The sequence below is a fragment of the Eutrigla gurnardus genome, assembly GCF_963514095.1.
Source record: "Eutrigla gurnardus genome assembly, chromosome: 6".
Lineage (NCBI taxonomy): Eukaryota > Metazoa > Chordata > Actinopteri > Perciformes > Triglidae > Eutrigla > Eutrigla gurnardus.
In genome coordinates this window covers 20,144,029-20,162,328 of record NC_139920.1, presented here as the reverse complement: position 1 = coordinate 20,162,328, position 18,300 = coordinate 20,144,029, and the positions used below count along the sequence as shown (strand labels likewise).

The 18,300-nt window shown below is 45.1% G+C and overlaps 2 protein-coding genes across 2 annotated transcripts; both read right to left on the bottom strand.

Moving 5' to 3' along the window:
- Positions 1 to 2,091: 2,091 nt before the first annotated feature.
- jade3 (jade family PHD finger 3) lies at positions 2,092 to 9,026 on the bottom strand. The gene is made up of 11 exons (XM_084011124.1): positions 8,850 to 9,026; positions 7,681 to 7,740; positions 7,523 to 7,608; positions 7,277 to 7,434; positions 6,650 to 6,840; positions 6,339 to 6,550; positions 5,921 to 6,088; positions 5,714 to 5,830; positions 4,593 to 5,051; positions 3,628 to 3,745; positions 2,092 to 3,543 (listed from the first exon to the last, which is right to left on the bottom strand). The coding sequence occupies exons 1-11, from the start codon at positions 8,914 to 8,916 to the stop codon at positions 2,684 to 2,686; spliced, it is 2,496 nt and encodes an 831-aa protein (XP_083867250.1). The 5' UTR covers positions 8,917 to 9,026; the 3' UTR covers positions 2,092 to 2,683.
- A 4,010-nt stretch (positions 9,027 to 13,036) lies between these two features.
- Positions 13,037 to 18,289, bottom strand: rp2 (RP2 activator of ARL3 GTPase). Its single transcript, XM_084011795.1, has 5 exons — positions 17,903 to 18,289; positions 15,538 to 16,206; positions 14,128 to 14,242; positions 13,796 to 13,881; positions 13,037 to 13,712 (listed from the first exon to the last, which is right to left on the bottom strand). The coding sequence occupies exons 1-5, from the start codon at positions 18,065 to 18,067 to the stop codon at positions 13,629 to 13,631; spliced, it is 1,119 nt and encodes a 372-aa protein (XP_083867921.1). The 5' UTR covers positions 18,068 to 18,289; the 3' UTR covers positions 13,037 to 13,628.
- Positions 18,290 to 18,300: the final 11 nt, after the last annotated feature.

Genomic DNA, 18,300 nt, shown 5'->3' with positions numbered 1-18,300 from the left:
ATATATATCTATATCTCTACATATCTATATACTGTATGTATGAAGCTGGAAACTCCTGAGAGATGCGTTCTTTTCCCCCCATCAGCTGTTTTACACCTGGCGTGACGTCACTGGTGGGCGTGGGCAGAGAACAGATTATTGAAATGGTGGCAAGGTCAATTGTATGGAGGGGTTTTTCCTCACTCAGAAATCATTGGATTTTGGTCGTGTTTACGTCATGGACCTGTAATGAGAACTGGCGGCGCCGCTCAGTGGTCACTGGTGGTATTGCATGCGTGTCGTACCTTTGTAACGTCTTCAACCTGCAAACAAGGTCAGTTTTTTTATGGGTTTTTGATCCGTGGAAGTTTTTGAGTGTTACATCATTTTGTTTGTATATGTAAATATATGTATTTATATATTTCATGAACAAATAAGGACGTTAAGTGTTTAACAAACATTTGTGTATGAAATATTTTGACAAATATTTTGACAAATTATGATTTTATTTTCCCCAGACGGTGTTTTCTTTTCCACCAGTTTGAGACCACACTTCATATTTTCAAATATTATAATTGTGATCAACAGACGCACATCACAGGATTCGGGACCCGGTTCTTTGTATAAAACCTTCGTGTTTGCTATAGTTTAGCGTTTTCTTCTTCTTTGCTGTTGACAAGTTAACTAGAGGAACAACGCTAATCAGGACACTTATATTAATTAGTTAATAACATTCATTTATAGATAAAAGTGTCTATGCTCGTTAATGCTCCTGCAGGATACTTCAATCCGTTTTTTAAATTGTTGCTCCACAGCGCCCCCGCTGGACCCCTCGCCCTTCGGTGCGAGGGGTCCAGATTGGTTGTTTGTTTTCTCAGTCCCACGGCGGCCACAGAGCTCTGTTTAATTCCGTTCCTTTTCCTGATGAAATAATGTACTGATCCCTCTGAAATTAGACGGGCCATTTCACCCAGTGGAACAAAAAGTGCTTCTGAACAGGATTACATACCCCATCTTTAAGAGTTGGAAAGCCGTTTTCTAACTCTGACCTTCGTACTGAAACGTCTCATTGATGAAGAGGCCCGTGTGTTTGTGAGGATCTGGTCCATCGGGTCTTCGTCAGCTTCTTCAGCAGGTCAATAAACCTGAACCAGCACTGAGACCGGCCCTAATCAGCAGGATCAGGTCTAACCAGACCGGGACTGTGATGCACTTAATCTAGTTCTGCTCTTTAATCTTTACGGGTCTCATGCTGTTAATGCTGACTCACAGCCACACAATAATAGTATTATTATTATTATTATTATTATTATTAATAATATATAAGGTCAGACTCCCTTTGGACTTTTGCTTCGTTTCTTATTGGCAGTTTGTGAAATTGTATGGAAATTGTAAGAATTAAAGAAACAACAAATGTACTTTTACATTTTTTTCATACAACTCATATTCTCATTTATATTATATAATATTAAATCCCATTTTAAGCATTATTATGCTGTTATATACATCTTTATTTATATTTTTCCATATTTATTGTTGATATTGTATATTCAAATACTTATTTTTCTTTTCTAATAACTTCTCATATTTTTTAGAGAAGTTAATCTGGTTATGTGAAGTTTGTCCTGCTATCAAAACGCTGAAGCCGATAAAACATCTTTATAACATAGTGCAGCGACGCTGCCATCTAGTGTCCACTATCAGAAATGCTTTAATATAGTTCTACTTAAACTGCCTAACATTTATATTCTCATTCAAATTTACATAAATGTGTATATATATCAATATTTATATTAAAAAACATTTTTTAAATAAAGAAAATTATGTATATATGTATATGTATATGTACTCCAACTTTGATAAATACAAATTTAAATGGAAAAAAAACCTTAAATAAATACTGGGGCCAAATGGAGGGAGAGTTGACACCAAATGAAGGTCAGATTATTTATTTCTTGATCAGATATCCTTATTTATTGATTTTGGTCATTTTAAAGATGATAAGACACATGATGCCTTATTAAAAATTAAAAAAATAATAAAGAATATTTTTTTGTCTGTAGAAAACAACACGAGACTGAGATGTTCATGAAAGGAGTCCCGACGACGTCCAGCAGTTCTTCCAGGTCGTTTATTATCAAAACAAGGTGACACAAGTAACAGAGAAGACCGCTTCAAGGCTGGTCATGTGACCATCAGTAAGAAAAGGCAGTACAACCGCCTTCCGTGACACGTCTGCACTCGGACCTCGGACCCGGTTCTGGGTTACACTCTTTTTACACGCCACACCCAGGAACCTGTCGGGCTGCTTCCTGCACATTCGTGTTCACACTAGTGTTCACACTCGAGCCCCACGACTCAGCAAACGTCAAGAGAACAGAAAGAAAAGGAGGCGAGTTCGTCACCGGGGGAAGAACGGACGAATGTGCAAGAATAAAAACCAGTGCAGCAGATTGAAATGAAGTGGAACGCGTGATGTTTACACGCCGATCAGAACGCCGAGTCATACAAAGTTGTGCAGAGCACGAAAATGTGTAAATGTGGCCATCTGTCATTACCCATCATGCATCTGAGGCACCATCAGTGCTGGGTCCGGGTCTGGTCCCCCCCCCCCCATAGAGAGAGACGTGTTCACAGAGACGGCCTGGCACTTGGGAAGACCGCCACGAGGTCGGGAGAGTGGCGGCGGCGAGGGAAACGGCTGTCACCTCTGCACGGCATGTCTGGAGCCCAGCGACTGTTTCCCGCGGCTCCCCGACTTCCTTGGAGCGTCCGGCGGTGGAGGCGGCCCGCCCGGCTGCCGGGTCCTCCCCGGGGCCTCGGGCTCCGAGTCGCTGAGCTCCAGGTCGGGACAGTAGCCGTCGCTGTCCTGGTAGGAGCGGGCGCTCTTCGCCTTGTGCTCGGACGCCGGCTTGGCCCAAAGTCTCTCCTTGGCGGAGCCCTTTCGGGACAGTTTGTCGGAGGCCCGCAGGTCCTCGGTGGTCCGAACCAGGTTGATGGTGGCCTCCTTGAAGGAGCGGCCAAAGTGCTCCATGGCGGACTTGCGGAAGCCGCCCTTGTCCATTGCCGGCTTCGAGGATTTCTGGTCCCCGGGGGTCTGGCAGGAACCATCCTTCTGCGCCGCCAGCTTCTCAAGGAGGCCGTTGGGTCTTGCCCGGTCTGGTTTCACCCGGTCCGGTCTGGCGTGGTCCAGCCTGCCGTTGCTGTGGGAGGAGGCGTGGCCGTGCAGTAGTGCGGCGTGCAGGGCCAGCGGCTTGCCGCCGGGCTTGGTCGGCAGCGCTGAGCTGCGTGAGTGGCTGGAGGAGGACAACCGGCCGTTGGAGCGCTCCTCCCTCCGCCCGCGTCCTCGCAGCTGAGGCTTCCCCTGGCCGAGCCCCTCGCCGACCTGCTCGGCAACGTTGCCGCTGTTGTCCGGGCACAGCGGGCCGTTGCCTGACTTGGAGCTGGCGTTCCCGAGGGAGGAAGAAGAAGAGGAGGTGGAGGATTTGGGCATCTTGAGCTTCAGCGTGATCCGGGGTGGAGGACGGAACAGCACGCCGTCGGCCGGCGACAAGGAGACGAGGCCTGGCGACAGAGAGACAGACACACGTTTAAGACTCGGCCGGGACTCAAGCGTGGGCGGGGGAAAAGCGGGCGACGGCGGCTCACCGGCAGACAGCTCCTGGTTGACCAGCTTCACGTGCAGGTTGAACATCTGCTCCTGGGCTTTACTCTGCAGCAGCTTCAGCTTCTCCCGCCGGCTCACCATGTAGCACAGGTTCCTCACCTGCAGACGAACGGCATCATCAATCAGAAACACTCATCCGAAACTACTCTGATGACTCATCATCTTCAGTCTCTTTCTTTCGTGATATTTTTGGGGTATTTTGGGCTGAACGGTAATTAGAAGATGTCCCATGCAGCTTTAGGAAACTGCTGGATCAGCGTTTTTCCCGCTCGTCTTCTGGACGTTTACAAAGTTCTGGTTTTGTGTCGTCGTTGGGAGATAAATCTTTTTCCCAGGAGGCATCTGTGTTTCTGCTGACATGTCTTAAACGCTGAGTCATGTAGTAAAACACTAAAACACGCTGCAGAGCTTTTCAGCTGATTCACTAACTTCACCGTTTTAAAATGTTTCTCTGCCGCAATGCATCATGGGAGATTACTGAGATGGATCAATAGTTAATAAAATTAATAACAATACATTTTACCCAAACTGACAGTGATCACAGGAAAACACTTAAAGCCTACCAGCATACCTACCTACATACCCGTCTAGCTACGGGTTTACCCACCTGTCTAGCTACCTACCTGTCTGCCTCCCTGTACAGCTACCTACTTGTCTACCTGAATAGCTACCTACCTGTTGCCTTCCTCCCCATCTAGCTACCCGTCACTCATCACTGTGAGGACTAACAGCAGCCATGTTGTCTGTTTACGTTGGTCTGATCTTTGGGGGCGAGTCTCTGAGGTGGGACTGAAGGAAGACTACATTTAGAGTCTTTAGGACCTTCAATGGGAACCCGGTCTGGTTTTCAGGTCGGGGACTCTAAAACGAATTGAACTTTGAGGCCGCGTGGCTCCTGATGATCCACAGATATAAAATATAAGATGAAAAGATGTGAGACACCCACCCTCTCAAGGTCCTGGCGCAGGTGCATGAACATCCTCATGCGCGTGTGGATGCTGTCCTCCTGAGGCTGCAGGACCAGGTTCTCCTCGTCCTCCTTGGGGGGCAGCAGGGCTTTGTTGAAGTTGGCCTTCCTCTTCAGCATCCAGTACTGATAGATGAAGTCCACCAGGCCCACAGGCAGTCCCAGGAGCCGGGCCAGCTCCTCCTGCTGGATCAGAGTGTAGAACTCCTCCTCCAGCTCCTGGAGTCTCTGGGCCCGCTGGCCCCCCTTCTCTGCCTCGATGGGGGGCTTGGCACGAGCCGGACTCAGACCCGCCTCCCCGGCTTTAGACTTGCTGTGCTTGAGGCAGTAAGACTTGAACTTGACCTCGTCGCCTTCGTCCAGGATGGTCTTCATCTCCAGACTGTGCTCAAAGGCACAAGTCACATGGAAGGGCGTGGTGCAGTTCTTCACTGAGCACTGTGGGTAATGGAGTTTAGGTCAGAGTCAGATTGAAGAATTCACATGGTTTAGACAGGGTTGCCAACTCTCACGCTCCTGGCGTGACACTCACGCTTTCACCATCAATCTCACGCTGTCACGGCAAGCGTGAGTGTCACGCCAGGAGCGTGAGAGTTGGCAACCCTGGTGTAGATTATTCATGTGTGGTCCCCCAGAGGTCTACGAATGTAGCTCACATTAGTCCAGAGACCAGACCAGATTATGTGGAGAAACCAGAGACTGTCTGTGGTCCAAACAACAAGGTCTCTGCCGTATGTATGTCTAGATGTCCTTATTTGGAGTGTTGATGGAGCAGCTACAACGTTAGCATAGCCTAGCACCCATCAACCAGACTCCATTCAGAAAAGAAGCATTTTAAAAGTAGTTAGCTTGTGGTCTTGCAGACGGACCTAACAAAGCATGACTTCACACATTTTACTGATCACCATCATTATGGAGTTATTTCAGCATCCTTTTCATCTGGTTATTGATATTAAATCACAGCTGAATAGTTTATTCTGGGTTCCTCCAGCTGTGGTGAACCAGCCTACGTGGGTCTTGCTAGATCTAGTGAATCCAGCTTGGTGAAATCCACCGAGCACCTCTGTAAATGAAAGTCAGACTAACATCCAAAAACTCACCTGGATACAAGCGCCGGTCTTCCATTTACACAGACTGCAGATCAGAGACCAGCGGCTGGGCGGGATGTGGGACACCTTGGTGATGGGCTCCATCCTCTCAGGACAAGCGATGCTCACCTGCACAAGAGACAGCGTGATGAGACGACGACGACATCACAAACACGCCAACAGCGTCTACAGGCCGTTAAAGTAACACCGGTGACGTACCTCCGGTATCCACAGAGCGCAGCTCACGTGAGCCCACTTGGTGCCGGCCCGCGTCGCCTTCATGGCTCCGCCCTTCTGAGGACAGAGGAGACACTGGGGGTCGATGCCGAGGACGCACGTCCTGCACAGCCAGTTCCCCACGGGCACTTTGACGATGCCGTAACACGCCTGTAGGGGGAGACAGAGAAGTAACAGAGGAGACGTATTAGGGAAGATAAACAGGGCAAAAACAATGTTTTTACCTAAAGGGTGTTGCTTTAATAATAATAATTAAAAAAAAAAAGCTATTAACAGGCTACTTAAGTCAGTCTTTTTAGTCCTTTATATTATATTGTTTATATATATATATATATATATATATATATTATTAAAGATTCTGTTGATTACTAATTATGTGTATTTTATGCCTCGTGCTCACCTGGTGCACGCAGATGTTGCACTTGTCACAGAAGACCATGTCGTTGCCCTCCTCGCTGTCGGGGGAGCGGCACACGTCACAGATGACGTCCTCGTCATACTCGATGCCCAGACCCTCCACGGTCTCGATGGCGTGCTTCATGTTGTCATGACACTGGCTCTCCAGGGCCTCCATGGCACGCTCCATCGTCAGCTCGTCCATGGGCTCCTCCCCTGCAGGATGGACAGGGAAACCCCGGCACACCATTTGTTACCAAGCTGAGTGTTGGGACTACATCCCTTTACATCCCGGTCCCGTACCCGGGTCCTTACCCATGCGGTCCAGCTCCCTGTTGAGCGCGTGCAGCCAGTAGAGGTCGGTGTCGTCCAGGTCGTAGCGACACATGGCCTCCGCCAGCTCCTTGATGTTCACGTACCCGGGTTCTCCCGAGTCCTGGCCCGAGCTCTGGATGTACTTCCCGTGTTGGGTGTAGAGCAGCTCTTTGGGCTTCTCCACCATGACCCTGAACACAGGAGGGAGACGCAATCAGGACTCGTCTGACGCGATCAGGACCCGTCAGACCAGCAGTCACATATTGGGGATTGTTGATATCATCCCACGCCAGGTCACATGACAGGAAGTGGGACATTAGCAAAGGAAGTCAAATGCGTCACTACGACTAAGTCGATTCTTCTCTTCTACATAAGTTTAAAAATGTACCAAATTTAGGGTGTAAATTACTTTATTTTTCATATCAAAATATGAATACTAAGAATGTAAATATACTAAAATATCAGGTTTATTCCAACATGTTGCAGCTGGAGCTCATAAATAATTTTAATTATTTTTATTATCCAAGTTTGTTTTTGAAAAACTCTTTTCTCGTAGACGAGCAGCTGTTTCTGTTTTTTTTCCCCCTGATGTTGACAATACAACATTAATCACCGGCAATCCCTCACCTGACTGACGGCTCTGGGATGGTGTCTGGACTCGCCAGCACCTGGACCCCCTTCTCCCACTCCTGCTTCCAGGTGTCCCCCAGCAGGTAGTAGTCCTCCGGGGACACGTGGTGCGAGTCGGGCAGCTTCATGGCACTGATCAGGTCTTTCCTGAATACCTGGGGGTGGGGGGGGGGGTCACATGGTCAGGCACAGGGCGGTGCCAATCCTCGGGTTCTAACAGCGATGAGGAAGACAGGTACTTACCTCGGCCGGCTTCTTGTGGGCGGAGGCCGGCGTTCCAGGCTTGCTGCCTCCATACTTGTTGGAGGAGCAGAAGGAGGTGGAGGGACCTGAAGGGAGAGAGAGGAGGTGAATAACAGCCGAGGAGAGGAGAAACGGTTTCCATGGCGATGAAGACTCACTCTCATTGTCAGAACTGTCGCTGCTGCTTGAGGACCTGAGACGCTTCATCCTGTAACATCCTGAAACACAACGAGACAACAGCGTTATAATAATCACACGGTCTCCTCCTGTCACTGATCTCTGGTCTGATCTGGACGTCGGAGGTTTAAAGGACTTTTCTCACATTCCCCACCGAGATACACCGACTCTGGACCAGCAGTTAAAACACACACACTGGCCCTGGACCAGCAGTTAAAATACACACACTGGCCCTGGATCAGGAGTTAAAACACACACACTGGCCCTGGATCAGGAGTTAAAATACACACTGACTCTGGACCACCAGTTAAAACACACACACACTGGCCCTGGATCAGGAGTTAAAACACACACACTGGCCCTGGATCAGGAGTTAAAACACACACACTGACCCTGGATCAGGAGTTAAAATACACACCAACTCTGGACCAGCAGTTAAAACACACACACACACTGACCCTGGATCAGGAGTTAAAATACACACCAACTCTGGAAAAACAATAGAATAAATATTTTTCACAAATAGAATAAAATGTTTTTCACACATTATAAACCCGGTCTCTGGTTTCTACAGGGTAACTTAATGTAGACCTAACCAGTCTGGATATAGTGGTTTTACATCTGGACCTGGTCCAATGTGGTCAACATGTAAAACCTTCACAAACACATTTAAACTGGTCGCTCAGGCATGTAAATTAAGTTTCCCTCAACTTTCCCTTAAACGGCGGAAACGGAAGCTGCGAATGGGAAGACACACACAAACACACACACACGCACACACACACACACACACACAAACACACACAGGGCCTGCAGCGGGCTGTGGAGAAATCAAACGTGGGCGCCACCATCGTACAAAGATGTCACTTCCTCGAGCCGAGGAAGACGGAGGTTCACCGACCGGGACCGGGTCCACTAGTCGCCGTGGAGGAGGGGGAGGGGACGAACCCGACGATAGTCGCCGCGGGAAACCCGGGAATCGTTCTAAACGAGTCCGGCTCGCGGCCGCCAACATTCCGGCGGAGACAGGACGGCGGGAAAGCGGAGCGAACAGGCCCCGTGGCCTGGATCCGCCGTCCGGGGTGAATCCTGCTCCCAGAGCCCCTCTCTCTGAAAACACGCGCATATTGTTCGTTCCTCGCGCCCTCACCTCCAGTCCACGCGCTTCCGTCCGCCTTATTCCCGCCACATATCCGTCCGGACCCCGCGTCCAACATGTACGTGCGGATCACAGCCTCCGATTCGGGCGAGACATCGGGTTTTGGGGGGTTTTGTATCCCACCGCGGTGGGGAAGGGAACCTCCAGTCTTGTCCGCCGCCACCACCACGGCACAACAGCTCTATTGTACCGCGCCTCCCGCCGGGTCCTAAACCCCGCCGGTTTTCCTTTCAACCGCGGGGTGCACTCCGTTTGTTCACCGGCGCGTCTCTCCGTGGTGGAAGGAGCGCGCAGAGCTTCAGTTATACTGTAAATACCAGAAGGTTTAAAAAATACACACGTCCTGTACCCCATTAGAAGTACAAATATTTGTGTACAAAAAGTACATTTCTACTGGCTCTTTTTTTTTTACAAGACTCACTGAATCTGTCGTCATATTAATAAGAATGAAAAGAAAGAATAAGAGAAAAATAATCAAAACTCAAGCTCAAATGGATTAAAACGAAAGTAATCAGTCGTTTGTGGGAGAAGAAATTACACATATTTGTGTGTGTATATATATATACATATATAATCTGAATCTGCAAAAAAAAAAGATCATCATTAAGTAGGCTACCTAAAAACAGTAATTAGAGTACTTGAGTAACTGTATTTAGTTACAATCCATGACAGAAAATGTGATGTTTGATTTAACCCCTTCATACTATTTACGTCTATTTTTTTTTTTATTGATATGTGCAATTTAAACATGGCATCAAGTTGCAAAGTGTTAGAAGTGCCTACAATTGTCAAATGAATGACATAAAATAGGATTAACAGAATGACAAGATAAAACAAGAGGATAAGAAACAAAAATAAATATACATCAAATCAAATCAAATCAAGCTTTATTTATATGGCACCTTTCAAACTTTGCAGTAACACAAAGTGCCCTACAGAAAATAAGAGCGAACAAAACAAAAACAAAACAAAATATGAACAACAAAGAAACACCATTAAACCCAAACCTCCCACCCCCACAAATATACACAGAGATACACAGAGACATACATATTGTACAAGGGGGGAGGAGCATAGCTCTGTCTTAGCTTCCATTCAGTTTAGTGGGAGTTTATTTTTAAAACGTTGTGTTTTGGCTCCCTTTATTATTTTAAAGATTTCAAGTATCCTTAATACTCAATGGCTGTGGTCGAATAGTCTATTTTGCTTAGGAAGGTTCCTTACTGAAGTAAACAATGGCCACCATGATAATGGCCTTTCGAATTCTCTAAATGCAAAGGAAAGGAGCTCCAATGCTTCCTTTCAGAGCTCCTTTAGCATAGGATGCAACGCACCTTCCTTTACGAAAGGAAAGGAGATTACACCGACCCACAATTCTTTGCGAGAGCAACATTTAAAGTGCCGCACACCTCGGCCGTTCATGAAAACCAACGATATGTGCATTTGCATATTTAACAATTACTTGCATGCAGACATATAGTAATTGGAATTGTGTTGATAAATGTGTGTGGAAAGTGATAATAATTGAATGGTATTTTTATTTATTTCAATCATGTTACAAATTTGACAAAAACGAAACTAAAACCACAAATGAAATATAAATACAGCAAACAGTCAAACAGGAAGGAGGAGCTGCTGGACCTGAAGCCAGAGTGAACCAGCTGCTTATAAAACAAATCAGTGACCCAAATGATGAGTCAGCTTAGTGGAATAAATGAAGTGAATGTTTCTAACTGTGAGGTCACCGGATCTAAAAACAGTGTGATGCAGAAAAATGATACAATTAGTGTTCCTCAGTTCAAGAAATGAGACTCGGCTTTTAATATTTATGCAATGTGTTTATGACAACGACGAGGAGAAAAAAATGATGAGTGACATTCAGAGCTCCCGTTGAACTCTGGGAATTATTAACAAGAAAGATAAAGACAATTGATCAGGTTATAAAAGGGGAAACACAGTGTTTCCCTAAAAGTGATGGTTGTGTTTAGAAGTACTTCTACACTGTTTAAATCTGTTGAAGTTGAACTTACTTAAAATAATAAAGGAAACCGATTGCACTTGAAAAAGGTAAGTAAAGTCCTTAAGTTTAGCAAGTAGGCTACACAGAACTTGATCTTTCTCAGTATTAGCACTTAAGTAAGCCAAGTTAGCCTGAGTGAACAGTTGTCTTTACTCAGAAGAATTAAAGAAACTGATTGTACTTGGAAAAACCAAGTAAGCACAACAAAGAATGATTAGTTCACATGGATATTTTTTTAAATCAACAATTCTGATTGTCTTAAACCATGGCCACATCATGGAAACAAATACAATTTTACCATAAAAAACATTTAGGACATTCTGAAACAAACATTTGGATATACATACAAAGATGTTGTTTGCAATCATCTTGACTTCTCATAAGGAGCCTGCTCTATTTTCACAAGACTGCTCATGTCAATAACACTCAATCAAGCTTTTATTTACTTAACTGCACAAACATCTTTTTCTGCACATGGCTCTTTGAAATCACAAAGTTGACACTGGAACACATTTTTTTGTGGCATCACAATGATCGTGGATCTGGGAGTGTGCTCTTGATAGATGTACCTTAAGAGCATTAAAGGACTTTATAAACACATGGTCATGGTGATGTTCTTGTGTAGCCACCGTGTTTCAGTCTACAATGTTAACGTATTTGCCTTCTCTTTTCACATGTACAACACTTACATTTTGATTGGGTGTGGGTGTTCAAGCTGTAAAACACCAAAAATTCACAAAATTGTCAGCAACAACTTCAGTGAAGACACCTAAGGTCAATGGATTTGGGCAGAGAACACGGGGCATTTCTCTCATTCTAGCACACAGAATGACCACAGCTAACAGTCAATACACACACGAGTCAGGTTGTTCCTCAGAACTGTTAAGCTGTTAGCTGCAGGGCACTCGTCATGGACTAGCTAACATTACAGGTTCTCATGTGAATGACATGCCATGGTTTCAGTTAGCTACCGTGGTTACTGTTAGCTAACATTAGCATTAGCCTGGAGTTTTAGTTATTGCCAGAGATGTTTGTAAATACTATGTCCAGTAAAAACGTCCTGCCAAAACTCATCTGTAAGTAAAGAAATGGCTGACAAATGGAAATGCCTAGTGAAGTTGAATAACTTACCAAGAGACTCAAAACCTTCTGCTTAGTCCAAAGATGAGCTCCAGGAACAGAAACGTACAAGTCCAGTTAACTCAGATGATGAACCTAGTATTATAGCTTAAGGGAAATGAGTACTTACTCACATTACATGAGTTAAATCAACAGGATAGTGGGAAATAAGTAAAGTACACTAATATGATTTATGTAAGTATAGGTATTACATTTTAGATACACAGTCGGTGTATTAGTAGATGGAGTGTGGAAGCAAAGTAATGTGCTGTCGACTCCTGAAACGATCATTATTAGTGTCAGTAAACGCGTGATTTAGAATATTTTCTATGCCACCAGACTCCAATCACAAAATCACTGATTTTAGTTTTCAACACAGAGGAACTAACAGATGGAAGCGGCGCTGTCCGAGACTGTTTCCTGTACAAGCTCCGCCCCCTTTAGGAGACTCCTGAGTCTATTAAGTCCAATGGGAGAAAATTAACGTGAACACGGATTAATTCGTCCTGAAGTCACTGAAGCAAATATTGGAACCCATTTTTCGCACTGACTCACGTCTTTTGAACGTTGTGACATCACATCAAATGTTAGCAAATTAAAATATAAATCCGTTATTCAACTATAACCTGCTGCTATCCATCCACGAAATGTGGAGGGGAGAGGCACGCCATGGCCACGCCCACTTAGGAGACAGGATGCTAAGCTACGCCCCTTTCCAGTGGACCACCATGGGACTTTATTTCATAAAATATATTCATAGACATTTTGTTTTGGGATCATATTTGGTGGTTGACCAGCAGCCTGTGTGTTCCGTGACGTTAAATCACTGTTTTTATGAATGGAGTCTGGTGGCTTTGAAGAGAGCAGAGAGGTATCCTGGTCTGTTTCTACTGTAGAACCTCATACAACATCAGAACTATCCCATAATATCAGACCGTTCTCCTGATGAGAATCATCGCCACATTGCTGTTTTCATAGGCTCCTTGCCAGCAGCATCACCGTGACATCACAGGTGTCAAAAAGTACCACAAAACAAAAGTCACACGTGATGAAACTTTTACTAAAAAAGTCGATGAGGAACATTAATTTGTGTCCGCATACAAAAAAACACATTCAGTAGAGTAGAAAACACGTTACAAAATAAAATGATCACATGACTTTGTCTACATCCAAAAAAAAAACAGCAATAAGACGTTTACAGGATTCGCCTTTGTGAACAGCAAGAATTCAGCTTTGGCCTGACAGAGTCTCTTCAAACAGGTCTAGTCCTCAAACACAAACACATCCTCGGAAGAAATAAAAATTTTAATTTGTATATTTATATATATAAAATATTCTCCCTCAGGCATTCGTGTGTTTTTTTCAGACGATGAAGAAAAAATGCTTTTAAATTAAAAAAGTGTCACATTTACAGTCAAGATCTACATTCATCGAGAAGAAGCAACAGAAGTACATTCGTAGAAATATAAATATTCACAGCGGGGTGTTTAGTGGTTTACAGCCGATGTTGTTTTTTAGGGTGTTTAGTCTGTAAAACTGGAGTTTTCATTACTGACTAATAATCAAACGCTACCCGACCTCCGCCGGACCACCACGAAAATCGGACTCTTGTTTGTCTCGATCCCGGACCCTCACAAGCCCATCTGCATGTCGGCGAAGTTGAAGAAGCTGTCGACATCTTGAGAGGACGTGTTTTTGTTCTCGGAGACGAAAACCTGCAGGAAAAACAAAACCAGACTTAATATTCTCGGTTTCTACGAAGTTTCTTTGAGGTCTAAAACAATCAGATCCGGCTCACTTTGGTCCCGTTGAAGACCTCCTGGGCGATGCTCTTGCAGGTTTCCACGACGCCATCTCCGTTGAGCTCCAGGGCGATGACGGGACCTTCAGAGGCGACACATCAAACACAACCGTCTGAAATCTGCTCGCTTCAACCAGGGCCGGCCCCGAGGCATGAGCGAACCAAGCTTGGGGCCCCCTGGCCACCAGGGGGTGTGTGGAGATATTTAGGCTATGAATCTGAACACATTTCGGTATTGCCATTCTCCAGCTGGCCATCCCCCAAAATGCACCAGAATACAAGAAATGACATCATCCAAATTCAGAATGTTGTCTGTCTCTCGATAATACCTTTGGTGATCTGATCCACCAGATCCTCAGCGTCTTTCTGAAACACTCGCTTCACGTCCTCCGGCCGCATCGACACTTCCTTGGTCTGGATCAGCACAAAGCCTTTAGCCGTTGCCTAGGCAAAGGGAAATAGCACAACAACAACAAGGGGTTAACAATGAAGTATTTAAAGAATCTCCTCTGTGATGTTTATACGAGCAGAAAGGAGATCAACTGGATCTCAGGCTTCAGTGACATGAGTGATTGATCGTCTGGCAACAACAAACATCACAGGAATGTTTACGTTGCTTTGTTCTTGATCATCATCATCATGGAGGGGAAACGGCCTCAGCAGCATTTTAAACAAGACCTGTTATCTGGTTTTTCCTCGACAACGTGATGATGCAACATGAAGCCGATGACCAGATCACTCTGCTGGTCCTGGATCAGTCCCTTGGCAAATCCCCTCATTCAGGATTAAGATGACACTTCTGTTCCTCGTAGAAAATATTGGCAGGGTGTAATTCGTTTTTTTATTATTTATTATTAATTTAATTTAATTTGGATATACCTGTGAGACGTCCTTGTTTTTTTTATTTTTTTTTTATTAATTATCGGCTGTGATTAGTTTTATATTTCACATCTAGTCCTCTTTAAAGGGAACCAGACTCAGTCCTCTTTAAAGGGAACCAGACTCAGTTCTCTTAAAGGGAACCAGACTCAGTTCTCTTAAAGGGGACCAAAAGGGGATTCGGTTCTGTTTCTGGTCCACTTCTGGTCTCGTTTCTCTTCTTATTCCTCTAAAACATCAGTTTTATATTAACGTGAAAACATCCAAACATCTGGATTTAGTCGAGTTTCTTTACAGGATGACATTTGAACACATCGTGACTATTTGTTACTGACTAGAGCCTGAACGCATCATACTGTTATTGTAGATTTTTCTGTGATTATTTGAGTTCACACATTAAAGGTGATTTGGTCACGTAACGCTCTTCAGTTAAGGTTTTAGTTTCACAGGTCACATGACCAGAGTTTAGCTGGACGGGCACACAGCTGTTGCATTGTTGGTAAGAACCAACATGGATGCAGAGGAGAGACACACAGCGCCAAGATGACAACGATCCGGTAAAGAGAATTGGAATGTGGACTTGAAGTGTACTCGTTCATTTCTAGGGGTCTTTTGGGGTTCTTGTATGAACAAAATAAAATGCTGACTCATCTCTCTGAGCTTGAGACGACACACTAAGTCAGCACTGGTTCGGCTTCTCTATCACGTCATCCGACCCTTTTTAAACCTCCATCAGCTCTGATCCTCTGCAGACCAGACTTCCTCTTTCCTCTTCAACACATTCATCACTTCATGACCACGGACGCTGTGTGACACACTTCCTGTCTGTCATTGACACACTTCCTGTTTCTCCTCCTCACCTCATCGATCAGCTTGCGGGCATTCGCCGTTGTGTATTCCCCAGCGAAGAAGACGAAGAGGCAGGACTCCTCGCTGTCCTTCCGCCTCCCGCCTTTCGTCAGTGGCACGATGCTGCGCGCCGCCTCCGCCGACACCCGCACCGACTTGAACTCGGACTCGGGGTCTGGGACCGGCACCGAGTCCAGGACCGCCGCGGCCTCCGGCAGCAGGCTCCAGTTGTTCTCACCGGACACGGGCGTGAAGTCGTGCACGTTGCTCCAGTTGTTGTTGAAGATGCTGAGGCCGGCGTCCTTGAAGTGGAAGGCGAGCTCCGGGTAGTAGTACTGGAAGCAGCCGAATCTCATCGCCGTGGACGACTCGATGATGGGCTGCGTGGCGCAGCTCAGGAACACATCCATCTTCTTGCAGTCCCGCGTGCGGAACTGCTGGCAGGCCACCACGCACCGGATGTCCTTGCAGTCCCGGAAGAAGACGCTGCCCTTGATGGGCCCGAGGAAGAGGCGGCAGTTCACGCAGTCGTCGATGGTGATGGTCGCCGCGTGGTCGAACACGTAGATGTTGCAGTTCTCGCATTCCTGGATGACGAACTGCTGGCCGGCGAGTTTACCAGGCAGCCGGCCGACGGTGACGTCCCGGAGCCCCGTCAGCATGTAGTCCTTGGGATCCACCTGGGGCGAGAGGAGGGGGGGGGGGTGTTCAATGTTAATATTCATGGGAGAGTCATGAGACGAGTGTTCAACCACAATCACTTTGTTGTGTTTCTTAATGTCTGGTTTTAATGTGCGTTATTATTTCAGTTATCCATTTATCTATTTTCACTTTCACTTCTGCTGCTGACTCTTGTTTATCTGACATCGGCACAAAGCTGAACTGTTTTCTCTTTCAGAGACACGAAGTTCCCACAGGACGCATGATGATCTTATAGAATATGATGACTGCGGTGATATTAATCCAGAAACATCAGATATAACAGTGAAACATTTTCCTGCACCAACAGTACTCATGAGTACTCATGAGTACTTTTACTGCAGTAAATGATCTGAATACTTCTCCCACCGCTGCTTACTCTCATTTAATCTATTATATTTTATGTTTCATAGCGTTTCCCTGCAGCGGTGAGATTTGAGAAGCTGCAGGTTTCTGAGCTGTTTCCAGACCAGCAGCACGATGCTACTCAGGTATTTTCTGCGGTTGACCACATTTTGAGGTGCATCGATGCCTCGAGATGAAACGGAAGTGGAAGCACACATTTAAGTCGACGCCTCTCATTTCCGGTGAAGCCTGTCAGCTGACCTGCACGGTGCCATAATCCCATAATGAGATAACAGCGGAGTGGTGTCGTACTCATTCTGCATGAATCTGCTGGCTGAGCTGCAGATGGCACGTGAAGATGAATATCTTGACATAAATAAAATGGAACAAAATGGACATCACTGAGAATATATGGAGGCCCTTCATTGATTAGTCAGGAACTAGACTGAATAGATCGTTTTAGTATACAAGCTTTAAAGAATGTTTATTTTTCTTCTCTTTTTGCACATTTGCACTCCATTTTATATTTATGAAAAACTGGAAGAGCATTCTTGTTTTCTTGTGTGTAAACATTAAAATCACACCTTTATTTGCTAATTTACTACTTATTTATTTGATTAAAGAACTGACAGCGAGTGTGAGTTAAAGGCACGTGTTAATTTTTTTTATAATCACAGGACATTATTTTAAAAAAGGCTCACAGTCCTTGTTATTTTGTAATTTAACATGCTAATAATGCTGCTAAATTTTATATTTATAATGTATATTTATATTTTTTTTAATTATATTTGAATTTATTTTTATTTTTTAAAAACAGGCTCCTTAAAAAAATAAAATATTTTTTAAGATTTATATAAATTGTAAAAATATAAAATTATATATATATATATATATATATATATATATATATATATATATATATATTAAATAATATATATTAAATAATAATAAATATATAAATTAAATAATACAAATTAAATATATATATATATATATATATATATATATATATATATATATATATATATATATATAAAGGCCGATATGTAAAATGTGGCTTTATTTAATGAATTATGGCTGCGTAATTAATCTGAGCAGGTAAACAAACGTTCGATCACCTTCGCAGCTTTGCGATAAAAATCACGATAGAAAGGCAAATATCGACAGTCTTATGCCGTCTACGTTTTTAACCCGTTTAAAGAGAGCGTTTTGAAGCCGGAGCTCGTCGGCTGCCGTAGCGGGCTAGGAGCGAGCTGTTAAAAGGCGTCCGGCGTCGGCTCGGAGCGGCTCTCTCCCCGGTCCGGACCTCCATGACGGTGAACCCAACTGTACCTTCTCGCGCTTGTCCCAGCTGTATTGCTTCGGCGCCTCGTCCGTGTTGTTGCCAAGGGGAACCGCGTTGCCTGTCGTCGTGGTGTCGACCGTCGTTGTCGTCGGCGTTCGGTCATCTTTCCCCTCGGACTTCCTTTTGGATTTCTTCGAGAAGAAACAGCCCATGTTCGCGGGTGTTTCGGTGGCGACCAGTTGGTTCTTTGGGGTAAAAAAGGAGGAAGAGAGAGCGCGAGCGAACGCCAGGCAGAAGCGGATTAATACGAAGCAACTTCTGTTTCCACAGCGGAGCTTCGCCTCGCAACCAATCGGCGTCGCCGACGGTCGCCACGGCAGCCAATCTCGAGACGTCGAGGGAGTGACGGAAGCTCGCAGAAGGGGTGTGTGCTCGAGAAGCGTTT